At 32.4% G+C, this 18,375-nt stretch overlaps 4 protein-coding genes across 6 annotated transcripts; 3 read left to right on the top strand and 1 right to left on the bottom strand.

Annotated features, from left to right (window-relative positions):
- Positions 1-321: 321 nt before the first annotated feature.
- Manf (mesencephalic astrocyte-derived neurotrophic factor) lies at positions 322-1,636 on the top strand. The gene is made up of 5 exons (XM_034338577.2): positions 322-509; positions 754-855; positions 929-1,053; positions 1,143-1,284; positions 1,360-1,636. Exons 2-5 carry the CDS (start codon positions 771-773, stop codon positions 1,533-1,535), a joined length of 528 nt encoding a protein of 175 aa, XP_034194468.1. The 5' UTR covers positions 322-509; positions 754-770; the 3' UTR covers positions 1,536-1,636.
- Positions 1,637-2,025: 389 nt separating this feature from the next.
- Positions 2,026-14,455, bottom strand: LOC117610767 (sushi, von Willebrand factor type A, EGF and pentraxin domain-containing protein 1). The gene is made up of 32 exons (XM_076690488.1): positions 13,898-14,455; positions 13,438-13,725; positions 13,110-13,365; positions 12,750-12,947; positions 12,281-12,445; positions 11,187-11,369; positions 10,860-11,072; positions 10,456-10,656; positions 10,139-10,387; positions 9,716-9,964; positions 9,187-9,399; positions 9,004-9,098; positions 8,591-8,915; positions 8,307-8,519; positions 8,067-8,228; positions 7,623-7,919; positions 7,292-7,434; positions 7,121-7,220; positions 6,731-6,944; positions 6,509-6,665; positions 6,306-6,395; positions 5,965-6,074; positions 5,719-5,891; positions 5,330-5,544; positions 5,047-5,254; positions 4,618-4,791; positions 4,441-4,532; positions 4,242-4,378; positions 3,274-4,174; positions 3,049-3,202; positions 2,789-2,974; positions 2,026-2,730 (listed from the first exon to the last, which is right to left on the bottom strand). The coding sequence occupies exons 1-32, from the start codon at positions 14,189-14,191 to the stop codon at positions 2,561-2,563; spliced, it is 6,825 nt and encodes a 2,274-aa protein (XP_076546603.1). The 5' UTR covers positions 14,192-14,455; the 3' UTR covers positions 2,026-2,560.
- On the top strand, positions 11,455-12,482 carry LOC117610787 (uncharacterized). The gene is made up of 4 exons (XM_034338585.2): positions 11,455-11,654; positions 11,735-11,855; positions 12,105-12,258; positions 12,347-12,482. Exons 1-3 carry the CDS (start codon positions 11,524-11,526, stop codon positions 12,246-12,248), a joined length of 396 nt encoding a protein of 131 aa, XP_034194476.2. The 5' UTR covers positions 11,455-11,523; the 3' UTR covers positions 12,249-12,258; positions 12,347-12,482.
- A 942-nt stretch (positions 14,456-15,397) lies between the features above and the next one.
- Positions 15,398-18,375, top strand: LOC117610773 (uncharacterized). Of its 3 annotated transcripts, none has more exons than XM_034338556.2 (6): positions 15,398-16,042; positions 16,476-16,772; positions 16,869-16,980; positions 17,208-17,708; positions 17,804-17,983; positions 18,044-18,375. In XM_034338556.2, the coding sequence occupies exons 1-6, from the start codon at positions 15,804-15,806 to the stop codon at positions 18,230-18,232; spliced, it is 1,518 nt and encodes a 505-aa protein (XP_034194447.1). In that variant the 5' UTR covers positions 15,398-15,803; the 3' UTR covers positions 18,233-18,375. The 3 variants fall into 3 exon arrangements, with proteins under 3 accessions (XP_034194447.1, XP_034194456.1, XP_034194436.1); XM_034338565.2 differs by having other exon boundaries at positions 15,402-16,042; positions 17,798-17,983; positions 18,048-18,368; XM_034338545.2 differs by having other exon boundaries at positions 15,409-16,042; positions 17,798-17,983; positions 18,044-18,373.

The following is an 18,375-nucleotide window of genomic DNA, read 5'->3' as shown; positions in this document are numbered from 1 at the left end:
TGGCGATACTCCCAAACGAAGTGGAAAGCGATTGGCGGAGAGCTCGCTGCGTTCCCCCACCATCTTCCAACCTGCGCGTCGCAGTTATGGACTCTGGTGAACTGCGGTATACATACATATATTGTTAAGACCTACTGTTTGTCTTACAGAACGTAGATTTACAGTCTTTAGTCTTAGTTATATAATGAGTTCTTCGATAATATAATATTCCCATGACTCCCTTTGCTAGTTTTGTTTTTAATTTTTCACCAGTTCATCTTTAACCAATCACAATACACTTATATTAAATGTGCGTCATACTATGTTAGGACCAATCGGAATGCGCCAGCTGGGATTCCGGGCTTTTGACAGAATCCAACGTGTATAAAACGAAGCGTGTATAAGATTGATGTACATAGTTGCATCAAGTAATTCATTAAAATAATACTTGCATAAGATAAAGGATTCTATATATTTGTGTTACACGTTAATCAACATATTTTTTATCTGATTACATTATTGGTACAGTGGTATGTAAAGCATACTCCTATTGCTTTTTTTTGTAACCTAGTAAACATAGTAAACGTAAGCATTTTTTAAAGAGCAATATGTAAAATACACATGTAGTTCGATGTTAATATCGTTTCTTTTGTTAAAAATATGTTTCTGGTATGACCTTTTAACTTCTGTTTTATATAAAATTGCAAATTGGGGCAATTATTAATACTTTATGTTACATTATGTGATATAACTAAAAAAATTATTGTTTTTCAGCGGATTATACATTCAAAATGAATAAATCAATGTTGATAATTTTTTCAATAATTATTGGAATTATATCTGTTACTACAGCTTTAAAAAATGATGAATGTGAAGGTAAATGTTTTTATGTTTTTTTTATTGTTTATGATTTATCTTTGTGAGTTTTATTAATTTGGTGGTATTGCAGTATGTATTTCAACTGTGGAGAAATTTGTTAATACTTTAAGTGATGATGTAAAGAAAAATACAAAGAAAATAGAAGCAGCATTTAAAGAATTTTGTAAAGGAACTAAATCCAAGGAGAATAGATTTGTAAGGATCTATTATAATGAAAAAAATATTGAAGGATCGTAGTGATACATGTATTAATCTCTAATGATGTTTAATTATTTTGTTTGTAGTGCTATTATTTGGGTGGTTTAGAAGAATCTGCAACAGGTATTTTAGGTGAATTGAGTAAACCCATATCTTGGTCTATGCCTGCAAATAAAGTATGTGAAAAGCTGAAAAAGATGGATGCTCAAATATGTGACTTAAGATTTGGTATATTTATTTTTTATTATTTGTATGTATTTTGGGGGGAGGAGTTGAAAGTATAACAATATGATTTCTTTCCAGAAAAACAAATTGATGTTAACACTGTAGACCTGAAGAAACTCAAAGTACGTGACTTAAAAAAAATCCTGAGTGAGTGGGATGAAACATGTGAAGGTTGTATAGAAAAGACAGATTTTATTAAGCGAATTGAAGAATTGAAACCTAAATATTCTCATAGTTCAAAATCAGAACTCTGAAAAGTGTTCAGTGATGTAGATAAATTATTAGGTTAATATGGCTAAGCTTTTTAATATTATTATTTACGAAACTGAAAATATAATTTATTCATTCTAAGAGATCATTTTATATAATTGTTTAATTGGATTTTTAAAAGTCAGCATAGATACTTAAATTCAGTAAGTAATATTAAATTATATTTCTTTAAACTGTATTATTAAGCAATATCTTAGATATAAATTAGGGATATTGAGTAATGACATTTGTTTGAGAGGAATAACTCCTTTTAGTGTAGCCATGTTAATGCAAGTTAAGTATCATAAAAGGTGCTCCATTTTTATCATACCAGTTTTAGATAAACATAAATCAGTCAAATTTTTCGTACTACATGTTACTTTCACGATTTTATTTTCCATTGCTCTTCACCAGCTATTCTGATACAGTGCGTTTATACATGTATGAATCCTATTTATACCAAAATGTGATGTTCAGTATGAACAGATGTATATGTGGTAAATTACTAATAATGTATTGTTACATATATTTATTTTTTTCTTTTTATTATACGCAACACTAACAAAGTAGTAATAGTAACACTATTACTAACTACTTAAAAAAAAAATATTGCTGTATCCCAACATCTTTTATCAGTTGCATATAATGATACAACTTCTTGTTATATCAGTAAAAAGTTTGATTTTATCGACTAATTTAGATAAAATCTGAAGTCTCAACAAATGCTCAGTATTATACACTCGTTAATGATTTAAAACCACTTATACCTTATTCAGAAATTATAATATAATACGCGTATAAGTGTGTAGATTGTCTTTAAGTATACAATTGAAACTCATTATTGACAGAACACCATTTCTTGTATAGTGATATTATTTTGTGAGAATATATTTACCAAATGTAAAATGAAGAAGTCATCAAAGATTTAATAATTGTGGCATTTAATAAAAAAATCTGTCAGATAAATTTGCTATGATGATTTATTGTAGATTCTCAAATAGAAATATAGTTATATTAGTAATCTCCCATATTAGATCTTGTCACAAATTGGTGGATCACTCCATTGTCCATTTGCTTGACATGTGATTAGTCCTTGTTTCTTACTACCAGGACATATATAAGTTAATTGATCTTGATACAAATACGAACGACCGCGAACAGTAACACCGGTTGGAAATTTTGGTTTATTGCATGAAAGTCCTGTGAAAATGAATTGATAGAAAAGACATGGTACAATGTTACATACTATATAACTTACTGGAACATTTGCTAAATGTCCTAGACCATTTTCCATTTGCGAGACATCTCATATTCGGTTGGCCAAACATTAAATATCCAGGCAAACATTTATAAGTGATTGTATCACCAAATGTAAAATTTGCTGTTTCCACAGTATCCTTTATCACTGCATTTGTAAGTTTAGGTGGTTTCCCACATGTTACGGCTAAAATACATAATCCACGTTAATTTTCGATGACATGTTAATATGCATATATCTCTTATAAACGACTATCTTACGTTTACATGAGGGAATAGCAGACCAAGTAATATTTGGCAAACAAACAGACATTTCATTGCCTTCAATAATGTAACCCTGACGACATTTGAATGTAACAGTGCTATTAATTATTCTCGAATAATTATTATTAACAATGTATCCATATTCTGGAATCTAATAGTAAATTCAAATTTAGTTTCTTACATGAACATATTTAATTCAAAGGATAATTCTATATTACTTACTGTTACTGAAGCACACATAAGCTCTTGGCAAATATCATTCAGTTTGTTCTTCAATAAATTTTCAATTGTAGTAGTATTTAACATTGAATTAATTATTGTCCATTCACCATACTCGTTACAAGACCATGTTAAGTTAGAAACAGATTCATCATTCAGTTTAATTTCTATATTGTTTCTACAGCTAAGAATTATTCTTTTCATATAAGTATCGCCCTCTACGAAAAATTCAATGTTTCCATATGACCCACTGTAATAATCTCTGTCAGTCCACTTCATGTTCTGATCATTCCTCAAAATATCTGTATGATTATCTAAATTCATCCCTTTATAAAAGAGTCCAAAAACTGGATGGGTTAACAGAGGACACTCTTGAGGTTCACAAGATGAAGAACCTGATGACCATTCTGCATTATCCATACAAATTCTAACATCACTATCAATCAATTTATATCCCATGTCGCATTTTATTAGAATTTCTGATCCATTAATAAATTGCTCTTCTAAAATTGTATCCTCTTCAAAGCTATCCTCGCTTTCTTCCGATATGATTTCAAGGTTTGTAACATTAGTTGGTCTTCTCTTGAAGAGCTCAATGGTGTCGTTTTCAGTTTTTAAAAATATTCTGGCATTATTTATGATGCTGGGCCAAGGACATTTCAGAGGAACACAATCAGGAACGAATCCAATCCAGGTACCATTCTCGGCACATCGAAGCTTAAATTCTGTCGATAAATTATAATTACCCCGAAACTTGTATCCCGATTGACAATTATATTCAATAATTTCATCAAAATGATAATTCCTCTCGAAAGTGTTATTTGTATTTTGTAATATGAAATTTCTGGTGGATGGTTCTTGCAGATTGTTCGAGTTTTCAGTGATCATATAGCCATGTTGGATCCTGTATAAATATTTAAGTATGTTATTGATATAAAATTATATTTTGTTAAATAATCTGTATCGATTACTCTTTTGGGGGTGGACATCCGTTAGCTACACAGATTGGTCTATCATGGTCCCATACTCCAGACTCCAGGCACGTCAGAAATTTTTCTCCAATTAAATGAAATCCATCATCACACTTGAATTCAATTTGTTGCCCTACCTATAAATGAAAAATTCTCAAGTATTTGTTTTTAATCTCTTAAATGATAATTAATATCGCACCTGTAGAATAGAGAGATCATCCCTTTCATATTCTTCTATCACATATTCTATGTCACCGTTTTCTGGAGCCAGTAAATTCTTGCACGTTTTTCCTATCGAAGGAAATGATTTAGAAAGCGATTACGATTGATCTTAGAAAGAATTCTAAAATCCTTGTCCTAAATGTAGGATTTTTACCTATGCAAATTGGAGGTAATCCACTCCACCTTCCGTCGGCAGTACAAATTCTACGTGGATTTCCTCGAAGCTCGTACCCAGTTAAGCACGAATAGCGTATTTCATCCCCATATAAGTACGATCTACCGTGCATACGACCTCGTGGAAAATACCCCGGAAATCCACATTTCCTTCCTCGAGTGAAAATAAGAAATACCTACATTAAATGCTGTAGCAATTAAAATAATCGACATGGTAAAATGTTACACCTTCAGGATTCTTATAATTTTGTATTCCTTTTGATATTAAAAAAGAGATCACTGATAGAAGTATGTTCGGGGTTTTTTGCAGTGTATACGTTACAATATTATCAGCTTTTAAAATACTTAGAAAATAATTAGAAAATAATTTTTTAAATTAAGCATAATAATATAAAGTTTCTTGTCTTACTGGTGCAAACAGGTGTGTAATATCCCTCCCACTGTCCTTGCTTAAGACATTTAACTCTCAAAGATCGGTATTCTTTACCATAAAATCGCACCATGTAACCATTGTCGCAATAATAAGTAATTTCCAAAGCATCATCGCTGACATTTATGTTACCCTTAAATGGCACAACGGGTAAGGGACAGCCACGACAAAATGGACTGCCTAATATCTAAAAATATGAAATTCCAAAAGAAACTTACACGTATCTTTTTCTTTTTATTCAATTTAAGAAACGTCTAATTACCGCAACGTCACCGTGTATGTGTTCTTGCACCTGTGACCATGCGATTACGTTGCCATGGTATTTGTCGCAGGTGTTGAATAAGTGGTGCACGTCTGTCGTTTTTAGAACTGTGCTCCAAATATCCAGCAAAGTTAATTTTCCAAGGAAGGATTCTAATTCCGAAAATCCGCCCCCCATACGATCTTGTTCTTGACCAATCACGAGGGTTCCACTACCTTTTTTTATTTTCAAAGTAATTAATTTTAAGTTTTTCAAATCAAATGTAACATATTCAGATATTCAAATATAAAAATTACAGAAGTAATTATTAATAAGGAGGGAGAAAAAAATTTTTTGTTCTAACAAATGAAATTGAAATTGTGAAGTTAAACAAAGGGAATACATCGTACCTTGGACTACACTTCCTTTTGCTAAATGAGTTCCATTGTCTCTTAAAAATCCATCAATGAATATATTCCAATAGCCATATTCACTTTCCCAAGTAATGCATATGAAATGCCAGTGACCATCGTTTACCTTAATATCAGTCACTACTTTCTGACCATTGATATATATTACAAGCCTACAAGATTAAGACATGTTGTTTTTCTTTGATCTATAAAAATTTTCCATTTTTTTTTAGTAAGGAACATTACCCATTATAGTCGGTTAAAGTAAACGCGTTATCGTAATAACTTGTTGCATAGGATAACACTGTACCGTAGTTAAATGTATCCTTTGATTGAAGCCATAAGCACATTGTTAACTAAAATTTATAATCAAATAATGTAGAATATATGGAAAATAATTTATATACCGAAAAGAATTGATAGTAAAATGAATTTCTCTTCAAATCTTATTTCTTTTATTTTATTTCTAATATTTTTCTAATATTTTTGATATTTATAGAAAATATGCACTTGCATAATTATTTTCAATCTACTTATTAAAGTAATAAATTTAAAGCTTTATCACAGTGGCAGTATTTTTCAAATACCTCTAAGAGATTCGTCACTGGTCCTTTCATACTAACATAATCCGTCGTTCCGGATTTAGTAAACTGTACAACATAATCGGATGACAATTCTGTAAATGAACAGTAAATATTCCAATAGCAGTAATAAACAATAAAACTAATAATCAAAATCTGATTTCCATAAGGAATAAAATAGAAGAATATTTATCAAGACTATACTTTCCAGTTTCACAATGGCGTCCTGTAAATGGAACAGAACATACGCAGGTATAATTGAAGACACCATTAACACATTTTCCATTATTCAAACATGGATCATTTTTACAATGATCAATCCTTGTCGTGCAATTTTCTCCAATATATCCATCGATACATTCACACCTGATAAACAGTAAATAATTATTTTATCATGAATAATATACTGCCTTCCATAAAAGTACATTCACCTGTAACTCATTCTTGTTGCATTTCGTTCTTCTATATTAATACAGTACGAATTTTCGTTACATGGCAACCAATCACAGGGCAGCAAATTGCAATAACGACCAAGAAAGCCGGGTTTGCAAAAACACTGCCAAGTTTCGTTAATATTTTTGCAAGTGGATCCTTCCATGCAAGGCGAAGGATCACAATGGTTCATAGCAATTTCACAAAATTCTCCTAAATAATATATTTTTTTAATACAATCATAAATTCTTTATTAGACTGAAATTTTTCATTAGACTCACGCAATACGAAAAGAGATAAGAAAATATGTATTTGCAGAAATATTCGCAATCATTCCATTATTCATAATATTTCCAATATTCATAATATTAAATAATTTGAATACGTACCTTCAAAACCGTGTTTGCATTCGCAAGTGTAATCATTTTCAGTGCTCACGCATGTACCGTTGTTTAAACAAGGATTAACAACACACTCATCGATATATAACTATAAAGAATTGCATTCATCATTAATATATTTACAATTTTGATTTCGATGAAAAGAAAAGATGATTTTACCTCGCAATTACTTCCTGAATATCCATTTGTACAATCACAGTTATAGCAAATTGTACCATTTCCAAAATTTTGCACATTGCATGTTCCTTCGTTTAAACAGGGCGAAGAATCGCATGGATTTCGAAATGTTTCACATTTTGAACCTATGTAATATAAATGTAATATCAATTGATATCAATTAATTATTAATTATTATTTTGGTTCAGTTATTTTAATTGGGCCTATGTATAGGTAACTCTATTACCTCTATAAGTATTACAATTATTGTAAAACATTGTATTCTATAAATCATTAATAATATGTACTTTAATTGAGAATGTTAAACTCGTACCAATATAATAGTTCAGACATTCACAACTGAAACTATCCTCTTCTTGCGTACATTGTCCACCGTTCAAGCAAGATTCTGTTTCACAGACACCACTTTCAGTTTCATAGAATGGCAGACAATCATTGAAATATTTAGTTCCACGATTTTCTGTAGTTGTATTAGGCGGACATGGAAGGCAATGAGTTTGCCCATATTCGGATTGATAGAATCCTATGTCGCACATTAGACAAGGCTCTAAAGCGAAACCTGTATCATAGTAACGTCTTCTTCGTGAATAGTATCCTGGTCTACAAACACCTGGAGGAAATGAAATCTATATGAAATTTGTGGTATTCATTTCTTAATACAATATGTAAAAATATTATAAATCAAAAAATTAAATTATAAAGTATCCAAATTCTTGGAGTAGTAATTAATTTATTATGGATTTATTGAAATACTTACGTATACAATCTCGTAAAGATTTTGAACGAATCCTTCTTGTAAAAGTGTGTTCTGGACAGCGTTTACATTTTAAGGATCCAGTTGTGTCCTGATATTCACCGAAAGGACACGGCTGACAACGTTTAGTCGATGAATCGAAGAAGGTACCCAAAGGACATTTTACTAAATTTCAAATAAAATTTACCATAAAATTTCAATGAATTATGATATCAAATGAATATTATGATTTATTATATTCACCACAAGTATGCTTTTTTAAGACGGTTCCTGGTTCGCAAAGCTCCTGGAAATTCTTGAAAACGAGATGCAAATTCAATGCAAGTCTTGCAATTTCTTCATTCGTTTTATTGTTTAACAAATTCAATTTTCCAGACTGAGACAATGATTCGATTTTCTGTCTCAACTTTTGTACCCCTTCTCGCGGATTTTCAAAATTTTCTTCTATTATTTTTCCTACGTTAAATAATTATTTATTAATATCTTACGAATAAGTAATTAAGTAATTTTTATCTAGAATATTTTACCTAAAAATTTGAACTTTATTTCAATTTTCTCCTTTTTCTTCTTCATTTTTGCTTTATTTTTATTATTATCCTTTAATTTAGCATTTCGTTTTTCCTTATTATTGACGCCGTTCATTATCATTGTATCAATTTCGTGTAACTCAGTACTAGAAATGTCATAATAATTCAATTCTCTTCGTCTTCTTGTCAAGTTAGAATAAACGTTCCCTCCTGCAGAAAGATTCTCTTCACATTCAGGATCGAAAGTAATGAGATTGCATTCGATGTCATTTCCGCAAATGTCGAGCAATGTTGATCTCAAATCGGCGGTAATATATTGGCTCAACTAAAATAAAATAATAATAGAAAATTTGGTAAAGAAAAGATTAAAGAATTTTTACTATAATTCAACAATAAGATAAAAATGAATTTACTTCGCGAAGGGTTGTTTGATTATCGCATACGACTGAAACATTTCCTTCTAACACGATGCTTCCTTCTTGAGACACTGTTTTAGGAACACTCGATTCTGTGTAACAAAAAAAAGAAGGTAATTTGACTTTTGTGTAGCAAAAATTTCCATCACTATTTTGTATAAATCGAATGAAATAAAACACCTGAGCAATCAGGCATGTAATCTTCTTCGGTCCAACTCGAATTGTTCGTATTACATTTTAACAACAATATATCTTCCACAATCTGATGGTTTGAATCCTCGGTAGCAAATCCAAATCCTTCATCGCAATTTATTACACATTCATTCGTTTCATTTGATAAGTTAGAGCATCTTGAGTAACTGTTTAATACCTTCGGAACTTCGTCACATATGTCTATCAATCATAAAGATAAATGATATATTATAATTTAATAATAACTTCTTAAGAAACCTTGCTATCATATCTTGTGGGATATTCAATTATAGTAGACTCTTGATAACTTGCTGCTCGCTAACTTTCCGCAGAGGTCTATTACCCTCCACATGTACTTTTACTAATACTAATCATGTGTCGTTATGCTTTTTTTTCTAGTGAAGTATTATATATTAGTTCTACAATGGGGACATTTGTTAAGTAACCATTTCCCAGAAATTTCCTTCCCTACAATACCATGCGCGGAAAGTTATCAAGAGTCTACTGTAATTCGTACCTTTTATAGTAACGTTCAGTATACAACTCGCGTTATTATCATACATGTCAATAGCGGTGTATACTACTTTTGTTGATCCAATAGGAAATATATTTTCTCCGGGATGATAATTCTGTTCCACCTGCACGGGGCTTTTCGAATTGTCGTAAAAACCAGGTTCATCCCATGTTACGTTATATACGCCAATTCCATTGTCAGTGTAGAGTATGGGAGGATTTATGCAATTCTCGATCATTGGTGGTTCCTTATCTAAAATTATTACAGCAGAAGTGTGTAATTATAATTCTCACTTTTTTAAAAACAAGAATCGATCCATGTAAAAAGAAAGAAAGGTAGCTGTGAAATCTTGGAAAGTATGACTTCATCCTCACATTTTTATATTTTTACAAATGATAAAGTAATTAACAGAGGCAAAATAATTACCAAGGACTTTAACTTTAAATTTGCATCTAGCTTTATTGCCAGATGAATCCTGCGACACGTACACCACTGTACGTGTACCAATTTTCACTTTCCATGGAAAATTAATGTACGGTTTACTCCATAACGTAGGTGACTCGTCCACGTTATCGATAGCTGTCGGAGCTGTCCAATTAACGTATGCGTAATTCTTTCCCGGTAGATTCTCTGTGATTATATCAGAGGGACACGTTATCGAGGGTGGTGTTTTATCTGAAGATGAAAAGAACCATCGATTAAAACAATTCAATTTCATTAATAAATAAAAATTATTATACAACCTGCACAACGATTGACGGTTCGACGTTGAGTCCAGATACCAGAACGTCCTCCGCATGTTCTACTTTTTGGTCCTTCAAGCACGAAACCCTTTTTACACGTGATCGTGCAGTTCGTTCCGAATGGTACTTTTTCTGGTCCAGAACATGCTTTGGGAGAAATTTGACCATTTGCTATTTGCTTCAATGGTTCACATTTGATTGCTGCGAATATTAACCGAAGAATCTTTATTGAAAGGGTGATTAGGGTATGTCATTTAGACGATTTTAGATTGTAACTCTGTTCCAAAGGAAATAAGAAAAAATCGGATAGATACATTTTGTACTGTTTTATAAAATCTATAATTCGTCAAGAATCGTTAATTTTTGTAATATTGTATTGTATGAGGGGTAAATGATGGATATACCTTTACAAGTAGCTTTTAATCCGTCCCATTGCGCTAATGGTAGACAATTACGAATTTTACTACCTCGAAGTTGATAACCAATCTCACATTTGAATTGACAACGAGTGTCGATGGGATACGCGGTAGAATTATCTGTGATTCGATGCTGATCTTCTTCGGTTTGACAACGCATTCGACCGTGGGCAGGAACACGAAGCACCGGACAAGTTTTTACTATGAATAAAATTAACGTTACAACTATTGTACCAAAGCATGAAATTAACAAGTCTCAAATTTTCTATTATAATAATTTTGTTTGTAATTTATTGATTACTGGAATAGACTTACATAGACATTTTGGTTGATTGCCAGACCAACTACCGTCTTTTCCACAGAGTTGAATACTATCACCTATTAGGTAGAAACCGATTCTGCATCTTATGCCACATGCTGCGTGCACAACGTTGTTACATGCACTAGCTTTCACTAAATATCCATTTTCAGGTATCTTCAATTTTGGACATGTTATGACTGTAAGCGATCAAAAGAAAAGAATAAGAAAAATTACTTGAATAATTCTAAACTTCACGATAAATGAACGATAAAAGCCATTTTCAGGACGTTGAAGAAATTTTTACAAGAACTCTTTGTTAAACTAATTACAGAATATTTCTTTAAAGGAATAATGGACGCACGCGATTTCAAAGCTCGCGATTTCGTATCGGTTTCCAAAAATTTCACTGAAAGGATGAAAAATGAAAGATGGTCACAAATAAAATGGTTACAGAGATACGAATGGTTATTGGAAGAACAGGCGTATGTATTTCAATTAAATTAATTGAATTGTATAATTTCTTGAAGAAATATTTAATACTGATTGATGATTGATTTTAAAGAAAATTGAATAAAGAATTGGAAGAACTGTGGAAAGAAAAGCAAACAGTGCTTCCTACAGAGGGATTCGTACGAGAGGGGGGAAAGACCTGTTTGCCAGCTCCTGTTACTACAAGTGGCGAAGTAATCAAAAGAAATTTGATTATTTAAAATATTATAAACTTTCTAAATTATCATTGCTATATTATAATAATAAGAAACTTTACTATTGAAATGAAAATTTTAACTTTATAGTAAAATCAACCCCATTTCCCTACTGTGAGGTGTTTAACACCCCATGTATAGAGAAATAAGAACCTTCTATTCTTAGGATAGCAAAGTACAATTAAAATTAGTAATATATTAAAAATTCTTTTGTACGAATTATTGTAGTATGGCTGGCTTGCTTCGAAACCGAAGTTTCAACTAGAAAAATACGGTTCTTATATACCGCAGTATCCAGATCCTCTGAAAGACGTAGTACTCTTAACTGGAAATATTCCTCTACTCGCAGCTGGCAAAGGGTTTATTTTGTAATAAAACGCAGGTGTGAACAATTTACAAATTACCTTCGCATTTATGTCCATCTGTAGTGAATCCAGAGTCGCAAACGCAATGTTCCACTGATGTTGCAGGTATCTTAATAGTCACATGATTCGCATCAGGGCATGGTATACACATGGAAGTTGAGTCTCCAGAGATTTCACCGGAAGCATATGTACCATTTGGACAAGCTAAAAAAAAATACACATCTTTTTGCTTTAGTAAAATTTCTAGCGTTAAATATAATAAATATTTATGTCGTTTTCTTTCATCAAATTTTAATCTAGTTCACCTAATTCATTTAAAATTAATAAACGCTATTTTGTGATATTTTTATGTAATTAAATCATATCAGAATTTTCATGTTTTATTTGTCATCCAACAGTTTAATAAAATGACGAAGATAGATTTTAATAATTATAAAGGAAAAATTGACAGAAACATTTATCGAATTTTGAAAATGTATAAAAAGAACAATTCTTTTGTTAAACTTACGCTGACAAGAACCCTTGAAACCGGAACCAAAATATCCAGTGGGACAGATGCAAGAGTAATGACCGGTTGCGGTCCCGCAGGCGCAGGTCGCAGAATTATCGCAGCAATTCCGCTCGTTTCCTACTTCGCTGATATTTCTGCACAAGAGATTGCAATTATCTGGATACGTCACCGGCACGTATTTGCCCGTTTTCAAATCTGTAACAGCGGAAACGAGAGGAATTCATGATAGATAACGCGTTTCAGTTAATCTATCACTGGTTAACGATTGCGCCACAATTCATTTCCTAGTTTATTCATAATCAATTATGATTTGTTCTAATTTCTATATAAAATAGATGTCTAAATTCGTATACCCACCACGGTGTAAAGCTCTTCGAGCAAGAGCCTCGAATTCGGTGAAACTGTCTAAAAAATAGCTGTACGTATATCCGGGATAACTAGCTATATCGTGAAGCTCATCTACATTTCCTGTACGTATTCCAAAAGTAAAGATCGTTGCACCTGCATTTTTCAGAAGGTTCGATGCAGGACGAGGATCACCTCCATTGCTGAATCCATCTGTTATTAGAAACACTGCCTTCCTAGCGTTTGGTCGACCCTTCTCGAGAATCCTCTGATAAATTATTCGATCATTCTTTTAAATATTCAAAATTAATATTAATCTGTAGAAAGAAAAAACGCTTACAAAGGCTTCTAAAAGAGCACCCTTCGTGTACGTTCCACCACCGGTATAAGTGATATTGTTTAATTGTTTGTTCAATAAATAACACTTATTATCGATCCCACTACTACGAGATATTTGATCGACGTTCCGTCTGATGTTTCTTCTGCCACCAAACGTCACGATCGCGACTCTGGTTACCGATGGCTCCACCGAGAAATCGGATAAAAGGTTTTTCACGAAATTCAGTTCACTTTGGAAATTCTTCAGGCCTACCGATCCTGATGCATCGACGAGGAATACCAATTCAATCTGACAAGAATTATTTAATAAATTAAATATTTTACTTTGAAAAGTTTGAAAAAGAAGGAAATAAATATTTTATCTTCTTCTGTTATAAAATATTACATTTCATTTATAATTTGATAGGCAATATTTACGAATTAGAAATTAGAAATGAAGCAGCATAAAAATTCTTAATTACCTGATCAGTTTCATTCCTCAAATGATCAATATGAATTTTCAAAAGATGCGACAAGGCGTTAGCTTTATTTTGAAACGTTCTTTGAACGTTCTCCAGGCTCTCATTAAACTCATGTTGATTCACGTGTCTCTTTTCTTTAAAATTAATAATCAACGATGCTGTGTTATTAACTGCACCCACTTCGAAATGGAAATCTTCATTAAATCGAGGAAAGTCATTGAAGAATGCAATTGCAATCAACAAACGAGATAACAGGCCGATCAATATGCATTTTCTCGTGATCGAACCGATCATGTTTGCAATTTACATGCTTTAAAAATTTGATAAATTACACTCTTTCTACGCGAATGATACTTTGAATTTGGTCATGATCTTTTTGCTGATCACTTTTCGTCTACGTTTGCACATATCATTCGAGTGTCTCTCGATGAACTTTTTCAAATCTATCAATGATCTACCAACACCAGTGTATAAATGGAGAACTCTCGTCGAGCCACTTATTTCCGGTGGAGCATCGAACGATCAACTGTCGATACTTTGGAGCAAACTGATGTTACTTGTTCGACCGAGGAATCGTGTAAACGAGTGTTCAAGTTGTATTCGAGCTTTGAAAAGTTGAGAACAAGGGACTCTCTGTTTCGTTCTCGTATACCGTGAACACGTGTTCGTTCTCATTGACTCATCTCGACGGATGTTCGATTTATTTAGAAATTTCATCTTTCACTTCCTCGTATGCGTGTCTATAATCTAGGAATCAAAGAATAATTCATGATTATTAAAAAGGTCATGATTGTGTACCTATGTGAGGGTGGAATCAGTGGAGCATCTACAATTATCCAATAAGGGGATAAAAAAAATTAGGACTTTGATAATATTAACTCTAATTTTCTTCATTTTCCAAAAATAGTAAAATATGGAATATTTATAATTGGTATAACTGATCTACTTAACATATTTTATATCATTTTCATTTTCGATCTGTCTTTAAAATTAATCATTAAGAAGCTCGATAATTCTCTAATAGATTGACGTTAAGAAAACGTAAAGTTACTATGTACTACGTAAGAGCGATAAACTATAACCCGTTTACAGATGATGCTGACACACATCAGACAATACTTCATTTAAAATTAAATTACAGATTCTCAATATTTAAACAAATTTCTTTTTGTAATTAATAAAAGAGTAGAATTATTATCTGCAGGTAGAGGTAGCTCCAAAAATCTTGATGGAAGAAAAATAGATAAAATTTGTTTGTTCTTTATTTATTAACATTTCAATTTTATAGTATTCCAAAAAATGGACATTGAATATCCATTTAGGATCAACAGTACCTAAACAGTGCAGGAGGGTTAATAAAGTCGATAAAAATTTTTAAAATTACTTAAGAATCGATGAGTCCAATATAAAAATCTAAGTCTACGATGTGATAGAGTAGACTTCCTGACGTTGGAAGGGTGTCATATTTATGTCACGTGTAAGAGGAACGGTGGTTCGCGGTAGCGGCATGCGAGGTCAGAAAAACGCTACAGTTTCCGTGTGACCCGCATGCATATCGCATCAATACGACGTATATAAATTGATTTTTCTCACTGAAAAATCTCGCTAAAGAGGCGACACGCGTACATCGATTCAAACGATGATGATTTAAACTAGTCCGCGGTGTCTCGGTATCTTTGTTTCCTGAATTTTCATCTCTCTTCAAATAAAAAAAAAAAAGAAACAGTTTTTTTTTCATTCGTCGATCGATATCCGTGAAATTTACCAGTTCCCATTAGGAATCAGTATTTTATTTCGCCCATCGCACGCATCGACTCTATTTTTAGAGGGAGGAACTCCTCTCTAAAAACGATCTGTTAGTTAGAAACGGGACGCGGTTTCGGTCACGGTTAAAACTAAACGAATCATGTCGATTTTCAATGGGATACTGATTATCTTGTCGGTCGCCGGTTGCATCGGTCAGAGATCTCCGCGTACGCCGGAAACTCCTTCTCGTCACTTCCGTCAGTTTGAGGAGAGCCGAGAGAATCGTGGATACGTCGAGCAATGCCGTGCCACGAATCTGTGGAAAGGTCAGCTGGCACACGTGAACGTGATCGCATTTTTTGATCCCTCTTGGTACTACAGTTATAGACAGACAATCATGTAAGTCTCTGAACCAACGATCGTCTCACACAGTTACTCTACTTAATATTCCGACGCTATTCAGAACGGAACAATTCTTTAAACATTGGTCCGAACAACTTCTATTTTTGGAGAAGTTAGAGAGAAATTAGTGTAAAAAGAAATTGGAAAAATTGCAATTGGTCGGAATCGCCGGAAAATAATTAAGATCGTTTTTCATATTTTGATGTATTTGAATGAAAATTTGACTTTTTGAAATGTCTTCCCCATAGACAATCCTTCTCCTACATTTTTTCTTAACTAAAGGGACCTTAAATAGCACACGGCTGTACTTGAGTTTGAAGCGAAAGGGTTAAATTCACACGCGTGTTACCGGCGTTACATTTTACATATCTTTGATTTATATGTTTGAAAATTTCACAAGGTGAAATACTTTAAAGTCATTCCCTTCAAGGTTGAAATTACTGAAGAGAAGACTAGACAAATCTGGGTTCACGAATATCTTATTCTTCTGCGTGGCACCGCCATCGGGTTTGCCGGAAGGGAACACGGAGAACAGTGTCGAGATAAAAACATGGAGGGAAATATCGAAGAATGTATGGAAATCCGAATATTTGTTTGATATTGACCAGAGAGTACTCGATGATTCTACAAAGAGTAAATATGATATTATCTTCATTCAAGATAATCTTAAGTTGAGGATTTGGGAAAATTTTCGCGCCTTGAAGGATGAAGTGGTAATCATCGATCGGTGAGCATTTTCTAAATTTGAAAAGCGATAAAAGCATTATAATACTTGTATTTAGTATTCATAAAGTTAAATGATTATAGATAATTATTATTACAGTTGTGGAAGATTGACTTATCAAGTTATAGTCCCCTGGAGCATATTATACTTCCCTTATGTTAAAGCGGCTATTCTTTCAACGTACAAAGATGATCCCTGTGGTCCTTGCAATGTAAGCATCTATACACAATCTGTACTGATTTTTAACTCATTAATACCCAAAGTCGCGTGTACGCATAAATAATAAATACTTGCAATGTTATATTATAAAGTATTATAAGTAAAGAAGCTAATCGGTCGCTGTGTACCACCACCGCAATATCGCGTGATGGGAATTAATGAGTTGAAAGATTCTTTAATGAAGAATATAAAACATTGACTTGTTTTTTTAACGAATAGGTGCAATCGTCTGTAGACCGCGATTCAATGGATTATGAAGAGTATCTTTTAAAAAATATGAATTTAAACGGGAATTTAGATCCGGATAAAAAGAAAATTGATAATAAACAAAGTACGAGTACTATTACTCCTTTTAGTACGAATCCAAGTACTATTTCAACTACAGACATAGAAATTGGAACAACATCTGAAGTTAAAGAAGAACAAGAACAAATACAGATATCGAGTACAATATCAAACTCAGGGATGACTGAAAGTTATACAGGAACGGGAGATCACATTTTATTAAATAATCAGACGAATATAGATAATAATTCTTCTACAAATGAGGATGCTCAGAATGAAGAACCTAAAGCTTTGCCTTTACGTATTATACTATACGCTCCTCATTTGCATCAAGAAGGTAAAATGTTAAAAAAATACACGCATCTGGTTCTGAAGACAGGAAGTCCAGATTATCATGATCATTTCAATGTCAAGAATACAGTGTCTGATGAAGAGGTAACATTAAACGTGATAAATATTTCTACTTTGTTTACTAAAACAAATTTTTAATGTTACTAACTCTTTTCCTTTTGGCCATTGAAAAGAATAAGATGCTAGTATCTCAATTAAATACAACATTAGAGGATAAGAAATTAACCGAATACGTGGACAGTATAAACGAAAGTCCAGGATTGTATGGAGAAATTTCAGATTATTGGCGAACTCAGAACAACGAAGAAGTTAATGATAAAAATGAAAACACTGAGTTTTTAGACTACGACGATACCACGGTAATGATAACTAAAACATTCTTTAAATATTAATTGCATTTAAATTAATATGGTTTTTAGGTAGATGGTTCAGAGAGTAATATTAATGATGCTTTCGTTAGTGAAAGTAGTATCGTAAGACCAAGTGAAATTGATACAATTAATACGGATCCAAATATTGAGAATAACGATGATGCGAATGACTTTACCCAGCAAAGATTAATGGAGCATTACAGTAGACTATTGACATGGATCTACTATATTATTTAGATCATGTTTGTTCAGAAGAATGTACTCTACACAAGTAATTATAACATTTATATAATTGTAAAATAGAAATGAAAAATTTTTATTTATATGCTGCTTGAAATTTGAGGAACAGCTTTATGTATGTACTATTAGATTTTGTGGAT

This window comes from Osmia lignaria, chromosome 10, assembly GCF_051020975.1.
Source record: "Osmia lignaria lignaria isolate PbOS001 chromosome 10, iyOsmLign1, whole genome shotgun sequence".
Taxonomy (NCBI): Eukaryota; Metazoa; Arthropoda; class Insecta; order Hymenoptera; family Megachilidae; genus Osmia; species Osmia lignaria.
Note: the sequence above shows the minus strand (reverse complement) of the source record. Positions and strands in the feature narration are given on the sequence as shown.

What these genes read in the sequence shown, in the direction of transcription:
- Manf (XM_034338577.2), top strand. Translation starts at nt 771, where the DNA reads ATGAATAAATCAATGTTGATAATTTTTTCAATAATTATTGGAATTATA. An exon ending in AATCCAAGGAGAATAGATTT is followed by an intron (nt 1,054 to 1,142) that starts GTAAGGATCTAT and finishes TTTTGTTTGTAG; the next exon opens with TGCTATTATTTGGGTGGTTT. An exon ending in AATATGTGACTTAAGATTTG is followed by an intron (nt 1,285 to 1,359) that starts GTATATTTATTT and finishes ATTTCTTTCCAG; the next exon opens with AAAAACAAATTGATGTTAAC.
- LOC117610787 (XM_034338585.2), top strand. Translation starts at nt 11,524, where the DNA reads ATGGACGCACGCGATTTCAAAGCTCGCGATTTCGTATCGGTTTCCAAA. An exon ending in TGGTTATTGGAAGAACAGGC is followed by an intron (nt 11,655 to 11,734) that starts GTATGTATTTCA and finishes TTGATTTTAAAG; the next exon opens with AAAATTGAATAAAGAATTGG. An exon ending in CTGTTACTACAAGTGGCGAA is followed by an intron (nt 11,856 to 12,104) that starts GTAATCAAAAGA and finishes GAATTATTGTAG; the next exon opens with TATGGCTGGCTTGCTTCGAA.
- LOC117610767 (XM_076690488.1), bottom strand. Translation starts at nt 14,191, where the DNA reads ATGATCGGTTCGATCACGAGAAAATGCATATTGATCGGCCTGTTATCT. An exon ending in ATGTCTGAACTATTATATTG is followed by an intron (nt 7,435 to 7,622) that starts GTACGAGTTTAA and finishes TATATTACATAG; the next exon opens with GTTCAAAATGTGAAACATTT. An exon ending in GGATGTCCACCCCCAAAAGA is followed by an intron (nt 4,175 to 4,241) that starts GTAATCGATACA and finishes ATATTTATACAG; the next exon opens with GATCCAACATGGCTATATGA.
- LOC117610773 (XM_034338545.2), top strand. Translation starts at nt 15,804, where the DNA reads ATGTCGATTTTCAATGGGATACTGATTATCTTGTCGGTCGCCGGTTGC. An exon ending in GAAGTGGTAATCATCGATCG is followed by an intron (nt 16,773 to 16,868) that starts GTGAGCATTTTC and finishes TTATTATTACAG; the next exon opens with TTGTGGAAGATTGACTTATC. An exon ending in ATCCCTGTGGTCCTTGCAAT is followed by an intron (nt 16,981 to 17,207) that starts GTAAGCATCTAT and finishes TTTAACGAATAG; the next exon opens with GTGCAATCGTCTGTAGACCG.